General features: G+C 35.8%; 4 protein-coding genes across 4 annotated transcripts; 3 read left to right on the top strand and 1 right to left on the bottom strand.

Annotated features, from left to right (window-relative positions):
• The first annotated feature begins 5,383 nt into the window (after positions 1-5,383).
• Positions 5,384-7,443, top strand: LOC148180473 (putative cytochrome P450 12a4, mitochondrial). The gene is made up of 9 exons (XM_088040383.1): positions 5,384-5,714; positions 5,767-5,857; positions 5,907-6,013; positions 6,060-6,292; positions 6,338-6,506; positions 6,552-6,711; positions 6,759-7,007; positions 7,055-7,270; positions 7,323-7,443. Exons 1-9 carry the CDS (start codon positions 5,425-5,427, stop codon positions 7,434-7,436), a joined length of 1,629 nt encoding a protein of 542 aa, XP_087896509.1. The 5' UTR covers positions 5,384-5,424; the 3' UTR covers positions 7,437-7,443.
• Positions 7,444-11,056: 3,613 nt separating this feature from the next.
• LOC148180472 (putative cytochrome P450 12c1, mitochondrial) lies at positions 11,057-13,170 on the top strand. The gene is made up of 9 exons (XM_088041673.1): positions 11,057-11,427; positions 11,480-11,570; positions 11,620-11,726; positions 11,774-12,006; positions 12,052-12,220; positions 12,266-12,425; positions 12,473-12,721; positions 12,769-12,984; positions 13,037-13,170. Exons 1-9 carry the CDS (start codon positions 11,138-11,140, stop codon positions 13,148-13,150), a joined length of 1,629 nt encoding a protein of 542 aa, XP_087897799.1. The 5' UTR covers positions 11,057-11,137; the 3' UTR covers positions 13,151-13,170.
• Positions 13,171-16,773: 3,603 nt separating this feature from the next.
• Positions 16,774-18,872, top strand: LOC148180471 (cytochrome P450 CYP12A2-like). Its single transcript, XM_088041684.1, has 9 exons — positions 16,774-17,131; positions 17,184-17,274; positions 17,324-17,430; positions 17,478-17,710; positions 17,756-17,924; positions 17,970-18,129; positions 18,177-18,425; positions 18,471-18,686; positions 18,739-18,872. Exons 1-9 carry the CDS (start codon positions 16,842-16,844, stop codon positions 18,850-18,852), a joined length of 1,629 nt encoding a protein of 542 aa, XP_087897810.1. The 5' UTR covers positions 16,774-16,841; the 3' UTR covers positions 18,853-18,872.
• Positions 18,873-18,904: 32 nt separating this feature from the next.
• Positions 18,905-19,649, bottom strand: LOC148180470 (serine protease snk-like; the record flags this gene model as incomplete). The annotated part of the gene is made up of 2 exons (XM_088038560.1): positions 18,905-19,099; positions 19,200-19,649. Coding segments are annotated over 2 exons (645 nt in total), but the record flags the coding sequence as incomplete, so codon positions are not given.
• Positions 19,650-22,713: the final 3,064 nt, after the last annotated feature.

Below are 22,713 nucleotides of genomic sequence, written 5' to 3'. Positions count from 1 at the left end.
AATTTCGTCAAAAAATGCTGGCGCGCGTTTCTACAGCAATGCTACATCATCAGGGCGATGATTAAACTAAAAACTAACAAACAATTCGTCCTTATATACTAAAAACGTGTCGACCCCTCCCCTTTGGCGCAGGTAGAAGGGAGTGGAGGGAGGAGGAGGGGATGAGTTCATTATTACATTTTTGTTCCTAAATATTTCTAGACTTTTATAAATGTCTAGAAATTTACAATTATCTACATTTCTAATTAAACGAAGACAACTTTCATCAATTTAAAAAGCCTAAAAATGAATTTTAAAAACCTAAAAGACAATGAATCTAAAGAAAGATTTAAAGAACCCAAATTCTAATGGAGGAAGTTAATTTGAGTGTTACCACTCTCAAAACTCAAAAAGTTGGAAAACTCTCGAGTACCGCATGACTCGAAGACTAAACTGCAAGTAATCCAGCGGAACTAGAATGACTGCTATCGCTTCTTCGGCTCTACGTCACATTTCGTCATCAAGAAGGTGACCCTTTGACAGGTGAAAATTTGGTGTTATCCGAATCAAAACAAAGAATGAAAGCGATCAAACAAACAAACGTAAACCTCAATGCACAAGATGGACAAAAGAACAGATCGCAAGAAGGAAGAATAGCAAAGAGTTAGCACCGTCGATTTGTGGTCAAAACGAAGAACGACCCAGGACACGCTCAACACCAAGCAGGCTAACGTGGTGGTGGAAAGGAAGAAAATGGAAGTTAAAAAAGTTGAAGAAAAGACGAAAATTAAAGAGTTTAAACCTAGACAACTCTGAGGAAATTGTAGCAGTCCTCCAGCTAAAATTCTGAGGTTTAAAGGTTTAAAAAATTGCACGTTCCAGAAAAAATTAAAGAACCTAAATGAAAACCTAAAGACCTTAACGAGTTAATAGACTTAAGAAAAACCTAAAGGATCTAAAGTAGGATCTGCAGGACCTAATATACCTAAAAGATAATCTAAAAATCTAATATCTATCTAAGATCAAATGGAGAATTTAGACAACTTAAAGTAGAATTTAAACGACTTATAAAGGCGGATTTAAAAAACCTAAAAAAAATATTTGAACGATCTATAGGAGGATCTAAAAAACATAAAGTAGTTTCTAAAGCACCAAAAGCTCTAACCGAGGATCTAAAGTATCTAGAAAACGTTAAGCATTTAAATTCTTAAAAATCTTTTAAAAGGATGAACTTAAAGAAAGATCTAAAGAACCTAAAGAAAGTCTAAACAATCTAAAAGAAAAATGTAAGGAACAAAATTTAAAGAACCTAAAAGAAAACCTAAAAAACCTAAACGAGTTAATGGACTTCAACGTAAACGTAAAAAACCTAAAGGATCTAAAGTAAGATCTGCCAGGAACTAATATACCTAAAAGATAATCTAAAAATCTAATATCTATCTAAGATCTAATAAAGAATTTAAACAACTTAAAGTAGAATCTAAACGACTTATTATAAAGACGGATTAAAAGAACCTGAAAAAGAAGTTGAACGATCTATAGGAGAATTTAAAAAGCTTAAAGTGGTTTCTAAAGCTCCAAAAGAAAAGACCTAGAGAAGAATCCAAAGAACTTAAAGAAAAATGTAAAAGATTTAGAAAACGTTAAGCATTTAAATTCTCCTAAAATTCTTTTAAAAGAACAACCTAAACAATCTAAAGAATCTAAAGAAGCCTAATGAAAAATCCAAAGACCTAAAAGAGGATTTAAAAACTCTAACGGATCAAAAAACTTAAAGAAGGATATAAAAGACCTAAATTAGAATCTAAAAAACTTAACGATCTAAAAGAGAATCTAAAGAACATAAAAGAAGAGCTGAAGGGCCTAAAAGTGAATCTAAAGTAGAAATGAACCCAAAGTATTTAAAGAATCTAATAAATCTAAAGGATCTTCTAAAGGATCTAAAAGACCTAAAAAAAGATTTAAACGAGCTAAAGAAGAATTTAAACGTCTTCAAGAACCTAAAAGAAAACCTAAAAAACCTAAACGAGTTAATGGACTTCAACGTAAACGTAAAAAACCTAAAGGATCTAAAGTAAGATCTGCAGGAACTAATATACCTAAAAGATAATCTAAAAATCTAATATCTATCTAAGATCTAATAAAGAATTTAAACAACTTAAAGTAGAATCTAAACGACTTATTATAAAGACGGATTAAAAGAACCTGAAAAAGAAGTTGAACGATCTATAGGAGAATTTAAAAAGCCTAAAGTGGTTTCTAAAGCTCTAAAAGAAAAGACCTAGAGAAGAATCCAAAGAACTTAAAGAAAAATGTAAAAAATTTAGAAAACGTTAAGCATTTAAATTCTTAAGAATCTTTGAAAAGGATGAACCTAAAGGAAGATGTAAAGAACCTAAAAAGAATCCAAACGATCTAAAAGAAAAATGTAAGGAACAAAAGAGAAGAACTGAAAGACCTAAAGGAGAATCTATAGTATGTAGATAACCCAAAGTACTTAAAGGATCTAACAAATTATAAAGAGTCTTTTAAATGATCTAAAGAACCTAAAAGAGAATTTAAAGGGCAAACTAAAGAACTTACAGGAATTAAAGAACTTAAAGGAAGACCTAAAGAACAGAGGATCTAAAAGACTTAAAGAAGGATTTGAAGAACTTAAAGGAGAATCCAAAGAACCTAAAAGAAGATCTAAAGAACTTAAAGGAGGATCTAAAAGAAGATCTTAAAGACCTAAACCCGAATCTAATGAACCTACATGAGTTAAAAGACCTAAAAGAGAATCTAAAGAAAATAAAGTAGAAACAAGCAGATTTAATGGAAGATCAAAAGAATCTAAAAGAGTTCAATAACCTTATGGAGAATCTAAAGAACTTAAACGAAGAACTAAATAACCTAAAGAAAAGCCTAAACTACTTGAAGGAGAATCTAAAGGACCTTAAGAAAAATTCAAAAAATCTAGAAGAGGATCTAAAGTATCTAAAATACTCAAAAAACCGAAAAGTAAACTTCTAGGAAGTTTAAAAAACCTAAAATAGAATTTTAAGAACCTAAAAGATCTAAAGTTAAAGAAGTTTAAGAACCTAAAAAAAGATTTAAAAATCCCAAATTCTAATGGAGGAAGTTAATGACTTAAAAAAGAATATAAGCGAACCAAAGAAAGATCTATAGAATCTAAATAAGGATATAAAGCAGTATTTGTGTTCGTAGTACCATGTTTAGGTTTAATATGTGCAAAATATTGAAGTAAACTGTCTCAAGATAAATAAGATAATGCTTTGTCAGTATTTGTATTTTATCATAATGACTAGTGATAACAAAGAGTAGATAGTACTCTGTGTGACTCAACATAATAGCAAAATAATAACAATAATAATGACATTCGTAATTTTGCGATATTATTGTTTCACAAAAGAACCTAAAAGAGAATCTAAAAGACCCAAAGAAAGACTTAAACGGCCTAAATCTTTAGAATCTTAAGGACCTAAAGAAAAACCTAAACGACCCAAAAAATGATCTAAAGTATCTAAAAACTTGAAAAACGTAAAGAATCTTCTAAAGAACTTTTGGGAGAACATGAAGAATCAAAAGAAGGCACCTTAAGGAAAATTTAAGGGACCCAATGATAAATCTAAAAAACCTAATAAAAGATCTAAAGGAGAATCTAAAGTATGTAAATAAACTTAAAAAATAAATAAATATGTTCTAAAAGATCTAAAGGACCTGAATACAAAACTAAAAGACCTAAAAAAAGATCCAAAAGACCTAAAAGTGGATCTAAAGTATCGAGAAGATCTAAACAATCTAAATTAGTCTTCAAAACACTTAACCACAATCTAACAGATAACCCTCAAGGCTTTGTACATTATATTTTTAACAACGCGCTAGCTAATAAGGATTTACAGGGTGTCCCAATATCACGCCTAGCCGAAAAAGGGCGGATGCCTACAGCAAACAGGATGCCGAAAATGCAATTTGTTTAGTCCTGATGTGCATCAAAATTGAGAAATTGCTTAACGAAAATGACCAATCCCAGAAGCGAAAGCACACATAACATTAATGTTGCTGGGTTTCATAATTTAATCTTAAACAGGATAAATTGATTTGGTCCACTACATTTTTTTTACTGACGTCTAATGTCAATTTGACAAATGAAAACCACACAACGGCACTTCTAAAAAAAACCTTTTATTACAACAAGAAACAGAACAAGGCACATGGTGTAACAGTTACATCAAATACTCGAACAAACCACCATTATTTTGGACACACAGATGACCTCTTCTAACCAAACTTTAACATGAATTTTCAATCATTTCATGCGTGATGCCATCCACAGCTCCCTAAATGCGTTGTCTGAGCTCCGTTTCAGTATTTAGCGGCACTACATAAATAACATATTTGAAATGACTCCAGAGGAAGAAATCAGCGGCTTTCATTGATAAGCCATTCGCAAAAATCTCTTCTGACCGGATAATCCTAAGGGAGTAAATGTTAAACTCTGGTACGAGTGCCTGTGATCAGTCGCGAGGATTCTTTGTATAGAAGATCTTCCGATCTCTAACTAGCGTGCCACAGTTCGGATTCTTTGCGTGGGGTGTTCATCAACTGCTTCCAAAGCGGCTTCTTCATTTTCAGCAGTTCTGGCTTGACTTGGTGTTTCACCAACGTCGCGCCAATCTGGTAATATCTGACCAGTCTGTCTAGCCCAAAAAATAACACAAAGACTCGTTTTGTTTCGTTCTTGCTACTATAGCCGAATTTCTATCGCACTCTCCAAAAATAAGACACATTTCAAGGCATTCTGTCGCCGAGTACATCTTGAGCCTTGTTAAGATATTTGTTAATACCAAACACCAACTAGAAAGAAACGCCGTTGACACACTCCACTTGGCTTTCCACTGTGTCAATTCTCCTGCCGCCATGTCACTTGACATTCATCGCTCGTCAACCACTGGTCTTCAACCCTCTAGTCAATCCCTAAAGTACGCTGAGCCGTTTCTGCACACTAAGTTCAAAGTGTTAACTCATTTATTGAAGTCTGTCATTTAAACGTCAATTAAGTTTACAGTGGACCAGATCATTTATACAAAATTCAAAGGAGAACATAAACTGGTCTCTTAATAGCAACACGCGAGTGTATCTTCCAGACCATTCCCACCCGGCCTTGTGGTTGGTCAACTTTGTCATGTCTTTTCTCAGTTTCTGTTGGAGTTGGAACTTTTTTTCAGCAATTTACACATTCACAGCTTTTCCCGATATGCCCGGTTTTCGGCTAGGCATGAGTTCTGAGACACACTGTATAAATAATTATTTCTAACATTGAGCCACACTAAATTAAGCAGCGGCCATTATAATAAAATTGATAACAAATTAAAAATTATCTATTTACCTTTCCAACTAACACGAGACAGTTTGCTCGTATTTTTTGCAAGCGTACACCTCAACATGATACGAACGCAAATCCTCATCCGCGTTTATTCTAACGTTAGAAGAACCGGAAGAAATTGCATGTCAACGTACACCGAAAGTGCGGAGTTCGAGAAGAAAGTCGAACACTACAAAAATCTGGATGAATCAGAAGTCGCCAGTGCTAAACCACAAGGGTGGGATGACGCGAAACCATTTGAGACCATTCCGGGGCCGAAACCATTACCAGTGGTGGGGAATCTTTGGAGGTTCTTTCTGCCAAAAATTGGGGATTTCTATGGGATGGATTTCTTTGACGTCCACAAATAGTGAGTCTTTTGGCACATTTCTTTGGGAGAGTTTTTGGAAATTTATTTTTAGTATGTACAAGAAGTACGGTGATATATCAATCCTTAAAGCGTTCACTCTAAATCCAATGGTTCTACTCTTCAATCCCAAAGACATTGAGACAGTGCGTACAAGTCAAAAATTTCGCAAAGTTAACACCTCTTCAATTTCAGTTGTTTCGGAATGAAGGTGTTTGGCCTATCCGAAGAAGCATTCCTTCTTTGAAGAGGTACTATGACATGAGAAAAGATGGCTGCCAGAATATGGAACTCGTAGTACAGTAAGTCTAAATCTACCACTTCTAAGAAAAACTCTTCGTTTTGTAGGTATGGAGAACCCTGGTTTAGAATCCGCAGTGTGGTCAACCCCATTTTAATGCAACCGAAGAATATCGCCCAGTACACCGATAAGATGAACTTCGTGGCCGACCAACTGGTTGACAACATGGAGTTCTTTGCCCAGCAGAACCAAGACAGTGAAATGCCGGAAGATTTCCGGAACGAACTGTATAAATGGGCGCTGGAGTCAATCGGCGTCGTCACTTTAGACACGCATTTGGGTACGTAACACTTCTGTGGGAACCACCAGTACTATATTTCTACAGGGTGTTTGAAAAGAGACCTTCAAGCTAACTCCGAGCCCGAGAAGATGATTAACAGCGCCACGCAAATGTTCGAGTTGATGGACACACTCGATGCCAAGCCTTCATTGTACAAGTACTTCGACACCCGCAATTGGAAGAAGTTCGTTTCGGCCACTGACTTCCTCCTGAAGTAATGTTTGTCGTCTAAAAAAATCTTGTGATGTTCTTCTTGCAGGACCAACACCAAACATATTAACCGAGCTCTCGACGACCTGGAGAAGCAAGAAATCGATCCGGAGAACGAAACAAAGAGTGTCCTCCAGCAGCTGTTGAAGAGAGACCGGAAAATTGCCATAACGATGGCCGCGGATATGATGTTGGCCGGAATTGACACTGTAAACTCCATTCTTTTGAGTGTTTCTTCTCCAACTTCTGTTTTTAGACTGGACGGGTCCTGGGAGCGGGTCTTTACTATCTCGCTAAAAATCCAGAAAAACAGAAGAAATTAAGAGAAGAAGCTACATCTCTTCTGGAGAGACGAAACTCTCCGATAACTAAAGAAGTGTTGGCTAAAGCTTCGTACCTCAAAGCTGTTTTGAAAGAAGTAACAAGATTTGCTCCAATTGCTGTGGGAAATCTGCGGACGCTCAAAAAAGATTTGGTTCTGGGAGGCTACCAAGTGCCCAAAGGAGTAAGTAGTTTTGACCAACCACCCCCGAAACAACTCTTTTTTTTTAGACAGACGTCGGAACGTGCCAATTAACACTTTGCATGCAGGATAAGCATTTCCCAAGAGCCAAAGAGTTTATACCCGAACGATGGCTCTCTTCAGCTCCTCCTGAGATTTCGCACAAATCTGCGAGTCCGTTTCTTTATCTACCATTCGGGTTTGGACCTCGAAGTTGTATTGGAAAGAGAATTGCATACTTGGAGCTGAAAATGGCGCTCCTGAAGGTAACTCCTTAGTTGGATTTCGACCAAAACTCAACATTACAATTTGTTTCAGATTGTACGAAACTTTGAGATTTCTTGGCCGCACGAAGACATGAAATTTCGTTCGGGCATGTTGTATGGAATAGCCGATCCGTTGAGGATTCGAGTGAAACCTCTTCAGCAATAAACTTAACATTTTTACCACTAGTTTATTATTATTATTATTATTATAAAACAGTTCAGTTATCTGGAAAAAGAACATCTTCGTCTGGCCAAACAATATCATCGATCCAATCAATATAGTTCGATACTCGCGTGTAAACTCCGACGCTGTTCTTAAATCCACAACCTTTTCCAAAAGAGGTGACACCAACGACGAAGAAGTGTTGTGGGTACGAATCTATGAAGTGTTGAAGTGGTCCTCCGGAGTCGCCCTGTCAAAAAATGTCACCTTAGAATTTTTTCATTGTTGGTAGCTCTGTTATTTTATGAATTTTGACAAGTCAGAGGTACCAACACGTTAAAATTAGTTACCGGACACGAATCCTGCCCGTCGTCACCCCCAGCGCACAATTGCCACTCCTCGACGATTCCTTTCTCCAGTTTTCTCTTGGGGGTGGAAGCGTACTGCTTCGACGAGGTTCACTTTAGCCTTCAAAAGATGACTGCTGAAGTCTCTATGCGGATCCACTTTGCCCCAACCTGTTATAACCAACTCGTCGAGAAAAAACTTCCTTGATCCAAACACGCAGGTTTAATTTAGTTATTGAAAGTAACAGAAGCATCCAGTTTGAGGAGAGCAATGTCGTGGTAATGCGACATGGGTATTTAAAAACTGAGAAACTTTGACCTTTTCAATAATTTTAATAACTTTTTAGGACTAATTTTTTTGGGCGCCAATTGCTTTTTTCCAGAAATAAAAATCTATTTTGGGATGTTGAAAACCGAGAGATAGGAATAGGATTTTTTTTGATGATTTTTGCATGCGCCAAATGACTTGGTCCAGAAATAAAAAAGCCATTTTAGAGTGATTAAAAGCAAGGCATTTTGTTAGTTTTTAGGGCGTTTTTGACATAATTTTGCATTATTTTGGGAGATTTTAACGGTTTTTTCGAGTACCCAATTTTTGGCGGTCTACACATATTTGGGTACTTTTGGAGTGGATAAAAGTCACTGTTTTTTAGAGGTTTTAGGCCTTTTTCGGCTTTTTGCTTTTGGGCAAACAGCTCAGTTTGTAAGATTCTGCCTTGTTTTTTTAAACGCCAAATGCCCTGGCCTAGAAGTAACATTTTACTATCTACTCTAACCTCTAAATGAGCCTAAAGTATGTAAAACACTTTAGGTAAAAAAGAATCTAAACGATTTAAAGTAGAATTTAAAAACCTAAAGAAGAATTTAAACAATCTATAGGAGAATTAAAAAAACCTAAAGGAGGATCTAAAGAACCAGAAGAACCTAAAGAAGAATCCAAAAAAAAATGTAAAAGATTTAACCGAGGAACTAAAGTATCTAGAAAACGTTCAGCATTTAAAGTCTCCTAAAATTCTTTTAAAAGAACGTGGATCTCAAGAACTTAAACAATCTAAAGAATCTAAAGAAGCCTAATGAAAAATCCAAAGACCTAAAAGAGGATTTAAAAACTCTAACGGATCAAAAAACTTAAAGAAGGATATAAAAGACCTAAATTAGAATCTAAAAAACTCAACGATCTAAAAGAGAATCTAAAGAACATAAAAGAAGAGCTGAAGGGCCTAAAAGTGAATCTAAAGTAGAAATGAACCCAAAGTATTTAAAGAATCTAATAAATCTAAAGGATCTTCTAAAGGATCTAAAAGACCTAAAAAAAGATTTCAACGAGCTAAAGAAGAATTTAAACGTCTTCAAGAACCTAAAAGAAAACCTAAAAAACCTAAACGAGTTAATGGACTTCAACGTAAACGTAAAAAACCTAAAGGATCTAAAGTAAGATCTGCCCCCAGGAACTAATATACCTAAAAGATAATCTAAAAATCTAATATCTATCTAAGATCTAATAAAGAATTTAAACAACTTAAAGTAGAATCTAAACGACTTATTATAAAGACGGATTAAAAGAACCTGAAAAAGAAGTTGAACAATCTATATGAGGATCTAAAAACCCTAAAGTAGTTTCTAAAGCACCAAAAGAAAAGACCTAGAGAAGAATCCAAAGAACTTAAAGAAAAATGTAAAAGATTTAGAAAACGTTAAGCATTTAAATTCTTAAGAATCTTTGAAAAGGATGAACCTAAAGGAAGATGTAAAGAACCTAAAAAGAATCCAAACGATCTAAAAGAAAAATGTAAGGAACAAAAGAGAAGAACTGAAAGACCTAAAGGAGAATCTATAGTATGTAAAGAACCCAAAGTACTTAAAGGATCTAACAAATTATAAGAGTCTTCTAAATGATCTAAAGAACCTAAAAAAGGATTTAAACGACTTAAAGGGCAAACTAAAGAACTTACAAGAGTTAAAGAACTTAAAGGAAAACCTAAAAAACAGAGGATCTAAAAGACTTAAAGAAGGACCTAAAGAACTTAAAGGAGAATCCAAAGAACCTAAAAGAAGATCTAAAGAACTTAAAAGAGGATCTAAAAGAAGATCTTACAGACCTAAACGCGAATCTAATGAACCTACATGAGTTAAAAGACCTAAAAGAGGACATAAAGAACCTGAATTAAATTATAAAAGACCTAAAAGAGAATCTAAAGAATATAAAGTAGAATTAAGAAGATTTAATGGAGGATCAAAGGAATCTAAAAGACTTCAATAACCTTGTCGAGAATCTAAAGGACCTTAAGAAAAATCCAAAAGATCTAGAAGAGGATCTAAAGTATTTAAAAAACTCAAAAAACCTAAAAAAAAATTTTAAGAACCTGAAAGACAACTAAAGTTAAAGAAGTTAAAGAACCTAAACAAAGATTTTAAGAATTCAAATTCTAACGGAGAAAGTTAATGACTTAAAAGACAATATAAGCAAACCAAAGAAATATCTATAGAGTCTAAGTAAGGATATAAAGGACTTAAAGAAGAATCCAAAGTATTTGTGTTTGTATTATGTTAAGGTTTAATATGTGCAAAATATTGACGTAAACTGTCTCTTGTTGTTTGGGAAGATAAATAAGATAATGCTTTGTCAGTATTTGTATTTTATCATGATGACTAGTGATATCAAAAAGTAGATAGTACTTTGTGGGACTCAACATAATAACAAATTAATAACAATAACAATAATATTCGTAATTTTGCGTTATTATTGTCTCACTAAAGAACCTAAAAGAGAATCTAAAAGACCCAAAGGAAGACTTAAACGGCCTAAATCCTTAGAATCTAAAGGACCTAAAGAAAAACCTAAACGATCCAAAAAATAATTTAAAGAACCAAAAGAATCTAAAGTATCTAAAAAACTTGAAAAACGTAAAGAATCTTCTAAATACAAAACTAAAAGACCTAAAAAAAGATGCAAAAGACCTAAAAGTGGTTCTAAAGTATCGAAAAGATCTAAACAATCTAAATTAGAACATTAATAGTCTCCAAAACACTTAACCACAGTCTAACAGATAACCCTGGTAACCTTGAAACTCTCAAGGCTTTGTACTTGGTTTTATTCATCTGATCAAAAAATCAGACAATTTTTTGGTGCGAGTCGAAAAATAATTAAGAATAGACAGACATTCTATTTTTAACAACGCGCTAGCTAATGAAGATATACAAATAATTATTTCTAACATTGAGCCACACTAAAATTACGCAGCGGCCATCATGATAAAATTGATAACAGCCGAGTGTATCATTAAACATTATCTTATTTATCATTCCAATTAACACGAGACAGTTTGCTCGTATTTTTCGCAAGCGTCACACCTCAACATGATACGAACGCAAATACTCATACGCGTTTCTTCTAACGTTAGAAGAACCGGAAGAAATTGCATGTCAACGTACACCGAAAGTGCGGAGTTCGAGAAGAAAGTTGAACACTACAAAAATCTGGATGAATCAGAAGTCGCCAGTGCTAAACCACAAGGGTGGGATGACGCGAAACCATTTGAGGCCATTCCGGGGCCGAAACCATTACCAGTTGTGGGGAATCTTTGGAGGTTTCTTCTGCCGAAAATTGGGGATTTCCATGGGATGGATTTCTTTGACGTCCACAAATAGTGAGTCTTTTGGCACATTTCCTTGGGAAAGTTTTTGGAAATTTATTTTTAGTATGTACAAGAAGTACGGTGATATATCAATCCTCAAAGGGTTGACTCCAGTTCCAATGGTTCTACTCTTCAACCCCAAAGACATTGAGACAGTGCGTACAAGTCAACAATCTCGCAAAGTTAACACCTCTTCAATTTCAGTTGTTTCGGAATGAAGGTGTTTGGCCCATCCGAAGAGGCATTCCTTCTTTGGAGAGGTACTATGACATGAGAAAAGATGTCTACCAGAATATGGGACTTGTAGTACAGTAAGTTCTAAATCTACCACCTCCAAGAAAAACTCTTCGTTTTGTAGCCACGGAGAACGCTGGTTTAGAACCCGCAGTGTGGTCAACCCCATTTTAATGCAACCGAAGAACATCGCCCAGTACACCGATAAGATGAACTTCGTGGCCGACCAACTGGTTGACAACATGGAATTCTTCGCCAAACAAAACAAAGACAGTGAAATGCCGGAAGATTTCCGAAACGAACTGTATAAATGGTCGCTGGAGTCCATCGGCGTCGTCACTTTAGACACGCATTTGGGTACGTAACTCTTCTGCGGGAACCACCAGTACTATATTTCTACAGGGTGTTTGAAAAGAGACCTTCAAGCAAACTCCGAGCCCGAGAAGATGATCAACAGCGCCACGCAAATGTTCGAGTTGATGGGTAAACTCGATTTCAAGCCTTCATTGTACAAGTACTTCGACACCCGCAATTGGAAGGAGTTCGTTTCGGCCACTGACTTCCTCCTGAAGTAATGTTCGGCGTCTGAAGAAATCTTCTGATGTTCTTCTTGCAGGACCAACACCAAACATATTAACCGAGCTCTCGACGACCTGGAGAAGCAAGAAATCGATCCGGAGAACGAAACAAAGAGTGTCCTCCAGCAGCTGTTGAAGAGAGACCGGAAAATTGCCATAACGATGGCCGCGGATATGATGTTGGCCGGAATTGACACTGTAAACTCCATTCTTTTGAGTGTTTCTTCTCCAACTTCTGTTTTTAGACTGGACGGGTCCTGGGAGCGGGTCTTTACTATCTCGCTAAAAATCCAGAAAAACAGAAGAGATTAAGAGAAGAAGCTACATCTCTTCTGGAGAGACGAAACTCTCCGATAACTAAAGAAGTGTTGGCTAAAGCTTCGTACCTCAAAGCTGTTCTAAAAGAAGTGACAAGATTTGCTCCAATTGCTGTGGGAAATCTGCGGACGCTCAAAAAAGATTTGGTTCTGGGAGGCTACCAAGTGCCCAAAGGAGTAAGTAGTTTTGACCAACCACCCCCGAAACAACTCTTTTTTTTTAGACAGACGTCGGAACGTGCCAATTAACACTTTGCATGCAGGATAAGCATTTCCCAAGAGCCAAAGAGTTTATACCCGAACGATGGCTTTCTTCAGCTCCTCCTGAGATTTCGCACAAATCTGCGAGTCCGTTTCTTTATCTACCATTCGGGTTTGGACCTCGAAGTTGTATTGGAAAGAGAATTGCATACTTGGAGCTGAAAATGGCGCTCCTGAAGGTAACTCCTTAGTTGGATTTCGACCAAAACTCAACATTACAATTTGTTTCAGATTGTACGAAACTTTGAGATTTCTTGGCCGCACGAAGATATGAAATTTCGTTCGGGCATGCTGTATGGAATAGCCGATCCGTTGAGGATTCGCGTGAAACCTCTTCAGCAATAAACTTAACATTTTTACCACTAGTTTATTATTATTATTATAAAACAGTTCAGTTATCTGGAAAAAGAACATCTTCGTCTGGCCAAACAATATCTTCGATCCAATCGATATAGTTCGATACTCGCGTGTAAACTCCGACGCTGTTCTTAAATCCACAACCTTTTCCAAAAGAGGTGACACCAACGACGAAGAAGTGTTGTGGGTACGAATCTATGAAGTGTTGAAGTGGTCCTCCGGAGTCGCCCTGTCAAAAAATGTCACCTTAGAATTTTTTCAGTGTTGGTAGCTCTGTTATTTTATGAATTTTGACAAGTCAGAGGTACCAACACGTTAAAATTAGTTACCGGACACGAATCCTGCCCGTCGTCACCCCCAGCGCACAACTGCCACTCCTCGACGATTCCTTTCTCCAGTTTTCTCTTGGGGGTGGAAGCGTACTGCTTCGACGAGGTTCACTTTAGCCTTCAAAAGATGACTGCTGAAGTCTCTATGCGGATCCACTTTGCCCCAACCTGTTATAACCAACTCGTCGAGAAAAAACTTCCTTGATCCAAACACGCAGGTTTAATTTAGTTATTGAAAGTAACAGAAGCATCCAGTTTGAGGAGAGCAATGTCGTGGTAATGCGACATGGGTATTTAAAAACTGAGAAAGTTTGACCTTTTCAATAATTTTAATAACTTTTTAGGACTAATTTTTTTGGGCGCCAATTGCTTTTTTCCAGAAATAAAAATCTATTTTGGGATGTTGAAAACCGAGAGATAGGAATAGGATTTTTTTTGATGATTTTTGCATGCGCCAAATGACTTGGTCCAGAAATAAAAAAGCCATTTTAGAGTGATTAAAAGCAAGGCATTTTGTTAGTTTTTAGGGCGTTTTTGACATAATTTTGCATTATTTTTGGAGATTTTAACGGTTTTTTCGAGTACCCAATTTTTGGTGGTCTACACATATTTGGGTACTTTTGGAGTGGATAAAAGTCACTGTTTTTTAGAGGTTTTAGGCCTTTTTCGGCTTTTTGCTTTTGGGCAAACAGCTCAGTTTGTAAGATTCTGCCTTGTTTTTTAAGACGCCAAATGCCCTGGCCTAGAAGTAACATTTTACTATCTACTCTAACCTCTAAATGAGCCTAAAGTATGTAAAACACTTTAGGTAAAAAAGAATCTAAACGATTTAAAGTAGAATTTAAAAACCTAAAGAAGAATTTAAACAATCTATAGGAGAATTAAAAAAACCTAAAGGAGGATCTAAAGAACCAGAAGAACCTAAAGAAGAATCCAAAAAAAAATGTAAAAGATTTAACCGAGGAACTAAAGTATCTAGAAAACGTTCAGCATTTAAAGTCTCCTAAAATTCTTTTAAAAGAACGTGGATCTCAAGAACTTAAACAATCTAAAGAATCTAAAGAAGCCTAATGAAAAATCCAAAGACCTAAAAGAGGATTTAAAAACTCTAACGGATCAAAAAACTTAAAGAAGAATATAAAAGACCTAAATTAGAATCTAAAAAACTCAACGATCTAAAAGAGAATCTAAAGAACATAAAAGAAGAGCTGAAGGGCCTAAAAGTGAATCTAAAGTAGAAATGAACCCAAAGTATTTAAAGAATCTAATAAATCTAAAGGATCTTCTAAAGGATCTAAAAGACCTAAAAAAAGATTTCAACGAGCTAAAGAAGAATTTAAACGTCTTCAAGAACCTAAAAGAAAACCTAAAAAACCTAAACGAGTTAATGGACTTCAACGTAAACGTAAAAAACCTAAAGGATCTAAAGTAAGATCTGCCCCCAGGAACTAATATACCTAAAAGATAATCTAAAAATCTAATATCTATCTAAGATCTAATAAAGAATTTAAACAACTTAAAGTAGAATCTAAACGACTTATTATAAAGACGGATTAAAAGAACCTGAAAAAGAAGTTGAACAATCTATATGAGGATCTAAAAACCCTAAAGTAGTTTCTAAAGCACCAAAAGAAAAGACCTAGAGAAGAATCCAAAGAACTTAAAGAAAAATGTAAAAGATTTAGAAAACGTTAAGCATTTAAATTCTTAAGAATCTTTGAAAAGGATGAACCTAAAGGAAGATGTAAAGAACCTAAAAAGAATCCAAACGATCTAAAAGAAAAATGTAAGGAACAAAAGAGAAGAACTGAAAGACCTAAAGGAGAATCTATAGTATGTAAAGAACCCAAAGTACTTAAAGGATCTAACAAATTATAAGAGACTTCTAAATGATCTAAAGAACCTAAAAAAGGATTTAAACGACTTAAAGGGCAAACTAAAGAACTTACAAGAGTTAAAGAACTTAAAGGAAAACCTAAAAAACAGAGGATCTAAAAGACTTAAAGAAGGACCTAAAGAACTTAAAGGAGAATCCAAAGAACCTAAAAGAAGATCTAAAGAACTTAAAAGAGGATCTAAAAGAAGATCTTACAGACCTAAACGCGAATCTAATGAACCTACATGAGTTAAAAGACCTAAAAGAGGACATAAAGAACCTGAATTAAATTATAAAAGACCTAAAAGAGAATCTAAAGAATATAAAGTAGAATTAAGAAGATTTAATGGAGGATCAAAGGAATCTAAAAGACTTCAATAACCTTGTCGAGAATCTAAAGGACCTTAAGAAAAATCCAAAAGATCTAGAAGAGGATCTAAAGTATTTAAAAAACTCAAAAAACCTAAAAAAAAATTTTAAGAACCTGAAAGACAATCTAAAGTTAAAGAAGTTAAAGAACCTAAACAAAGATTTAAAGAATTCAAATTCTAATGGAGAAAGTTAATGACTTAAAAGACAATATAAGCAAACCAAAGAAATATCTATAGAGTCTAAGTAAGGATATAAAGGACTTAAAGAAGAATCCAAAGTATTTGTGTTTGTATTATGTTAAGGTTTAATATGTGCAAAATATTGACGTAAACTGTCTCTTGTTGTTTGGGAAGATAAATAAGATAATGCTTTGTCAGTATTTGTATTTTATCATGATGACTAGTGATATCAAAAAGTAGATAGTACTTTGTGGGACTCAACATAATAACAAATTAATAACAATAACAATAATATTCGTAATTTTGCGTTATTATTGTCTCACTAAAGAACCTAAAAGAGAATCTAAAAGACCCAAAGAAAGACTTAAACGGCCTAAATCCTTAGAATCTAAAGGATCTAAAGAAAAACCTAAACGATCCAAAAAATAATTTAAAGAACCAAAAAAATCTAAAGTATCTAAAAAACTTGAAAAACGTAAAGAATCTTCTAAATACAAAACTAAAAGACCTAAAAAAGATGCAAAAGACCTAAAAGTGGTTCTAAAGTATCGAAAAGATCTAAACAATCTAAATTAGAACATTAATAGTCTTCAAAACACTTAACCACAGTCTAACAGATAACCCTGGTAACCTTGAAACTTTCAAGGCTTTGTACTTGGTTTTATTCATCTGAGCAAAAAATCAGACAATTTTTTGGTGCGAGTCGAAAAATAATTAAGAATAGACGTTCTATTTTTAACAACGCGCTAGCTAATGAAGATATATAAATAATTATTTCTAACATTGAGCCACACTAAAATTACGCAGCGGCCATCATGATAAAATTGATAACAGCCGAGTGTATCATTAAACATTATCTTATTTATCATTCCAATTAACACGAGACAGTTTGCTCGTATTTTTCGCACGCGTCACACCTCAACATGATACGAACGCAAATACTCATCCGCGTTTCTTCTAACGTCAGAAGAACCGGAAGAAATTGCATGTCAACGTACACCGAAAGTGCGGAGTTCGAGAAGAAAGTTGAACACTACAAAAATCTGGATGAATCAGAAGTCGTCAGTGCTAAACCACAAGGGTGGGATGACGCGAAACCATTTGAAGCCATTCCGGGGCCGAAACCATTACCAGTTGTGGGGAATCTTTGGAGGTTTCTTCTGCCAAAAATTGGGGATTTCCATGGGATGGATTTCTTTGACGTCCACAAATAGTGAGTCTTTTGGCACATTTCCTTGGGAAAGTTTTTGGAAATTTATTTTTAGTATGTACAAGAAGTACGGTGATATATCAATCCTCAAAGGGTTGACTCCAGTTCCAATGGTTCTACTCTTCAACCCCAAAGACATTGAGACAGTGCGTACAAGTCAACAATCTCGCAAAGTTAACACCTCTTCAATTTCAGTTGTTTCGGAATGAAGGTGTTTGGCCCATCCGAAGAGGCATTCCTTCTTTGGAGAGGTACTATGACATGAGAAAAGATGTCTACCAGAATATGGGACTTGTAGTACAGTAAGTTCTAAATCTACCACCTCCAAGAAAAACTCTTCGTTTTGTAGCCACGGAGAACGCTGGTTTAGAACCCGCAGTGTGGTCAACCCCATTTTAATGCAACCGAAGAACATCGCCCAGTACACCGATAAGATGAACTTCGTGGCCGACCAACTGGTTGACAACATGGAGTTCTTCGCCAAACAAAACAAAGACAGTGAAATGCCGGAGGATTTCCGGAACGAACTGTATAAATGGTCGCTGGAGTCAATCGGCGTCGTCACTTTAGACACGCATTTGGGTACGTAACACTTCTGCGGGAACCACCAGTACTATATTTCTACAGGGTGTTTGAAAAGAGACCTTCAAGCGAACTCCGAGCCCGAGAGGATGATCAACAGCGCCACGCAAATGTTCGAGTTGATGGGCAAACTCGATTTCAAGCCGTCATTATACAAGTACTTCGACACCCGCGATTGGAAGGAGTTCGTTTCGGCCACTGACTTCCTCCTGAAGTAATGTTCGTCGTCTGAAGAAATCTTCTGATGTTCTTCTTGCAGGACCAACACCAAACATATTAACCGAGCTCTCGACGACCTGGAGAAGCAAGAAATCGATCCTGAGAACGAAACCAAGAGTGTCCTCCAGCAGCTGTTGAAGAGAGACCGGAAAATTGCGATAACGATGGCCGTGGATATGATGTTGGCCGGAATTGACACTGTAAACTCCATTCTTTTGAGTGTTTCTTCTCCAACTTCTGTTTTTAGACTGGGCGGGTCCTGGGAGCGGGTCTCTACTTTCTCGCCAAAAATCCAGAAAAACAGAAGAAATTGAGGGATGAAGCTACGTCTCTTCTGGAGAGACGAAACTCGCCGATAACTAAAGAAGTGTTGGCTAAAGCTCCGTACCTCAAAGCTGTTTTGAAAGAAGTGACAAGATTTGCTCCAATTGGTGTGGGAAATATTCGAACGCTCAAAAAAGATTTGGTTCTGGGAGGCTACCAAGTGCCCAAAGGAGTAAGAAACTTCGACCAATCGCCCTGAAAACAACTCTTTTTTTAGGCAGACGTTGGGACGTGTCACTTAACACTTTGCATGCAGGATAAGCATTTCCCAAGAGCCAAAGAGTTTCTACCCGAACGATGGCTCTCTTCAGCTCCTCCTGAGATTTCGCACAAATCTGCAAGTCCGTTTCTTAATCTACCATTCGGGTTTGGACCTCGAAGTTGTATTGGAAAGAGAATTGCATACTTGGAGCTGGAAATGGCGCTCCTGAAGGTAACTCCTTCATTAGAATTAAACGAAAACTCAACAATACAATTCGTTTCAGATTGTACGAAACTTTGAGATTTCTTGGCCGCACGAAGACATGAAATTTCGTTCGGGCATGCTGTATGGAATAGCCGATCCGTTGAGGATTCGCGTGAAACCTCTTCAGCAATAAACTTAACATTTTTACCACTAGTTTATTATTATTATTATTATTATAAAACAGTTCAGTTATCTGGAAAAAGAACATCTTCGTCTGGCCAAACAATATCATCGATCCAATCGATATAGTTCGATACTCGCGTGTAAACTCCGACGCTGTTCTTAAATCCACAACCTTTTCCAAAAGAAGTGACGCCAACGACGAAGAAGTGTTGTGGGTACGAATCTATGAAGTGTTGAAGTGGTCCTCCGGAGTCGCCCTGTCAAAAAATGTCACCTTAAAATTTTTTCAGTGTTGGTAGCTCTGTTATTTTATGAATTTTGACAAGTCAGAGGTACCAACACGTTAAAATTACTTACCGGACACGAATCCTGCCCGTCGTCACCCCCAGCGCACAACTGCCACTCCTCGACGATTCCTTTCTCTAGTTTTCTCTTGGTGGTGGAAGCGTACAGCTCCTTACACCTCTCATGCTCGATGAGGTTCACTTTAGCCTTCAAAAGATGACTGCTGAAGTCTCCATGCAGATCCACTTTGCCCCAACCTGTTATAACCAACTCGTCGAGAAAAAACTCAATTCCTTGATCCAAACACGCAGGTTTGATGTAGTTATTGAAAGTAACAGAAGCGTTCAGTTTGAGGAGAGCAATGTCGTGGTAATGCGACCGCCTCTTGTACTCAGGATGACCAAAAGTTTCCACAATTTCGAAAGTTAGAGGCTTTGCATCTTCGGTGGATTCTTTGAGATCGAGATCACCAAGACGCACCCATTTGGCGGGGCCTCTGGAAATACAGTTGAACAGAAGAGTTAGGGATTATGGGACGTTTACACTTCTCTTGAGGAAAGACAGTGGGCGGCTGTTAGAACGAACTGGTCGCTTATTAGAGTTCCTCCACAGAGCCACTGAATGGTGGGTTCCTCGCCGAAGCCGATTGCAGCCTACAAATGCATCAAAATCTCTTAAAATATCTTACTTTTGAAAAATCTAAAAACGAATTCTTAAGTAAAAAATCTCGGGAAAAACGATGGCGAAAACCGTTTCTTTCGATCTGTCGTAGTTTCCGAGATATTTATCACTAATGGTTTCAAACCTTCAAAAATTTGGCTCTCTGGCGACTATTCAAAAATTCATGCTGCCATAACTCAATTATTTGTTGACGTACGTTAGAAATTCGCCCGGTTTTAGATTCTGCGAAAAATTTCGCGTTAAATGAGCTCAAATAACTTGAGTTTGCTTCACAAATAGACGAGACATCAATCAAAATCTGTTATCATGGAGTTGTTTAGGGGCAATTTTCAATAAATGTTTCCGAAGGGAAAACGACTTTTAATACTTTTTTTATGCATCAATCGAAAGAGAAATCTATTAACTGGCCAAATTCGAGATTGTTAGGACAAATAGTTTACGAGTTTTGGCCAAAAAACAAAAAATTGTAAAATTTTCATCGATTGGGTCAAAATTTTTTTTCGCGAAAAAATCAACCATTGATTTTTGAGTATTTGAGGGCGAATTCTAAATAAAAATAAGCCGAAAAAAACGATGGCGCAAACCGTTTCTTAATATCTGCAGTAGTTTCGGAGATATTTAACTTTAAAAATTTGAAAAATAAAAATGAACTATCCGAAACTTTGATCGCCCATAATTCAGTTATTTGTGTTAGTCTGATGTAAATTTTGAGCCCAGATTTGGAATCTGCGCAAAATTCTGCGTAAAATGAGCTAAATGAAATAAAGTTTACTCCAAAAAATAAGCGAGTTTTAGTCGTGCATAGACGAGACATCGATTAATATCTGTTTTCATGGGGTTGTTTTGGGGCGATTTTCAATAACTTTTTTGATTTAATACTTTTTAGTTATAGATAAATCGAAAGAACAGCTCGAAATCTATCAATTAGTCAAATTTGAGATCGATCGGACAAATAGTTTGCGAGTTTTGGCCAAAAAACAAAAATATTAAAAAAATTTCATCGAGTCAAAAATTTTTTTAGCGAAAAAATCGACTATTGAATTTTGGGTATTGAAGAGTGAATTCTAAACCGAGGAAAACGATGCCGCCAATCGTTTCTTAATATCTGCAGTAGTTTCGGAAATATTTAACTTTGAAAATTTAAAAAATGAAAATTAACTATCCAAAATTTTAATAGGTCATAATTCAGTTATTTGTAGTCGTATATGAATTTCAAGCCCAGATTTAAAATCTCCGCAAAATTCTGCGTAAAATGAGCCATAATAGCGCAAGTTTACTCCAAAAAATAAGCGAGATATCGACCTCAGTACTTTGACACAGTTTTAGTCGTGCATTTTTTTTACAAAAAAATCGAATTTTTGACAATCGAAAAATCTAAGAACGAATTCCTAGATAAAAAATCGCGACTAAAACGTCAGTAAAAACCGTTTCTTTCAGTCTGTTGTAGTTTCCGAGATTTTGAGCACAGATTGTTTCGAAAGCTTCAAAAATTTGACCCTATGGCGACAACCCAAAATTTGAAATGGTGGTTAGTCAGTTATTTCTTGACGTACGATAAAAATTCTCCCGGTTTTGGAATCAGCGTAATATTCTGCGTAAAATGAGACCAAATAAGTTGATTTTGCTTCAAAAATAAACGAGGCATTGACCAAAAACTGTTTTAAAAAGGTCTTTTTGGGGTGATTTTCAATATTTTTTTTCGAGGTGAAAACAACGATTAATACCTTTGAGTTTACACCAATCGAAAGAACAGCGCAAAATCTATCATCTGGCTAAATGTGAGATCGATCGGACAAATAGTTTACGAACTTTTGTCAAAAAAAAAAAATAAAAATTTTCATCGATTGAGTCAAAAAAAATTTTTGCAAAAAAATCGACTATTGAATTTTAGGTATTGAGAGCGATTTCTGATGGAAAAAAGCGCAAGAAAAACGATGGCACAAACCCTTTCTTCTTATCTGTAATAGTTTTCGAGATATTTAGCTTTAAAAATTTGTAAAATGAAAGTCAACTATTCAAAACTTTGATCGGTGACAACACTGATAACTCAGTTATTTGTTGTCGCATGGAAATTTCAAGCCCAGATTTGAAATCAGTGTAAAATTCTGCCTAAAATAAGCTAAATAACGTAAGTTTACTCCAAAAAATAAGCGAAATATCGACCCCAGAACTTTGGCATAGTTCTCTAGTCATGCATTTTTTCCAAAAAAAATCAAATTTTTGACTTTCAGAAAATCTAAAAACAAATTCTTAGCTAAAAAACGCGAGAAAAGCGGTGACGACAACTGTTTCTTTTCATCTGTCGTACTTTCCAATAAATTGGGATCAAAATATGGGTACTTACCATGTGAGGAAATTCTTTTGGTTCAGCTTTTATACCAGCTGTGACAAGAAGATATTTGTCTTGTGGGTAATATTCTTGACATTCTATAAAAATAGTGAAAATACATACATATTAATAAAATACGTATTATTTGTAAAAGATTTTTGAAATCTTACTATAACGACTTTTGCGCTCTTTGGGGCAACAGACTATGTCTTTTTCGTCACAATTTTGGATCTGACCAGGTCTCATGAGGGGCAGAAAAAAGCATTCGTTTTTACGCACACATACGTCTTTTCTAAGGTTCATTTTGGCACTGCATGGTTCTCCTGTAAAATGAAACCCTAGTTTACTAGAGTTACACGCTTTAATAATGCGTGGAAAATTTCTGTTCGGAATAAAAATTACAAAATTTAACTTAAAGCAACTCTAAATTATTGACCTCGGAAAATTTGATTACTGTGGTGTTAAAATTTCCAAAGTTACATCCCTTAATAAAAATAAATTGGCATTTTTGTTTCATCCAAAAAATAAAAATTTCTAGAATCTGTCGTTTTTGCTTTATAATTTTGAAATTTGACT

This window comes from Gnatocerus cornutus, chromosome 1 (genome assembly GCF_029298725.1).
Source record: "Gnatocerus cornutus isolate USDA-ARS CGAHR chromosome 1, icGnaCorn1.1, whole genome shotgun sequence".
NCBI lineage: Eukaryota > Metazoa > Arthropoda > Insecta > Coleoptera > Tenebrionidae > Gnatocerus > Gnatocerus cornutus.
Note: the sequence above shows the minus strand (reverse complement) of the source record. Positions and strands in the feature narration are given on the sequence as shown.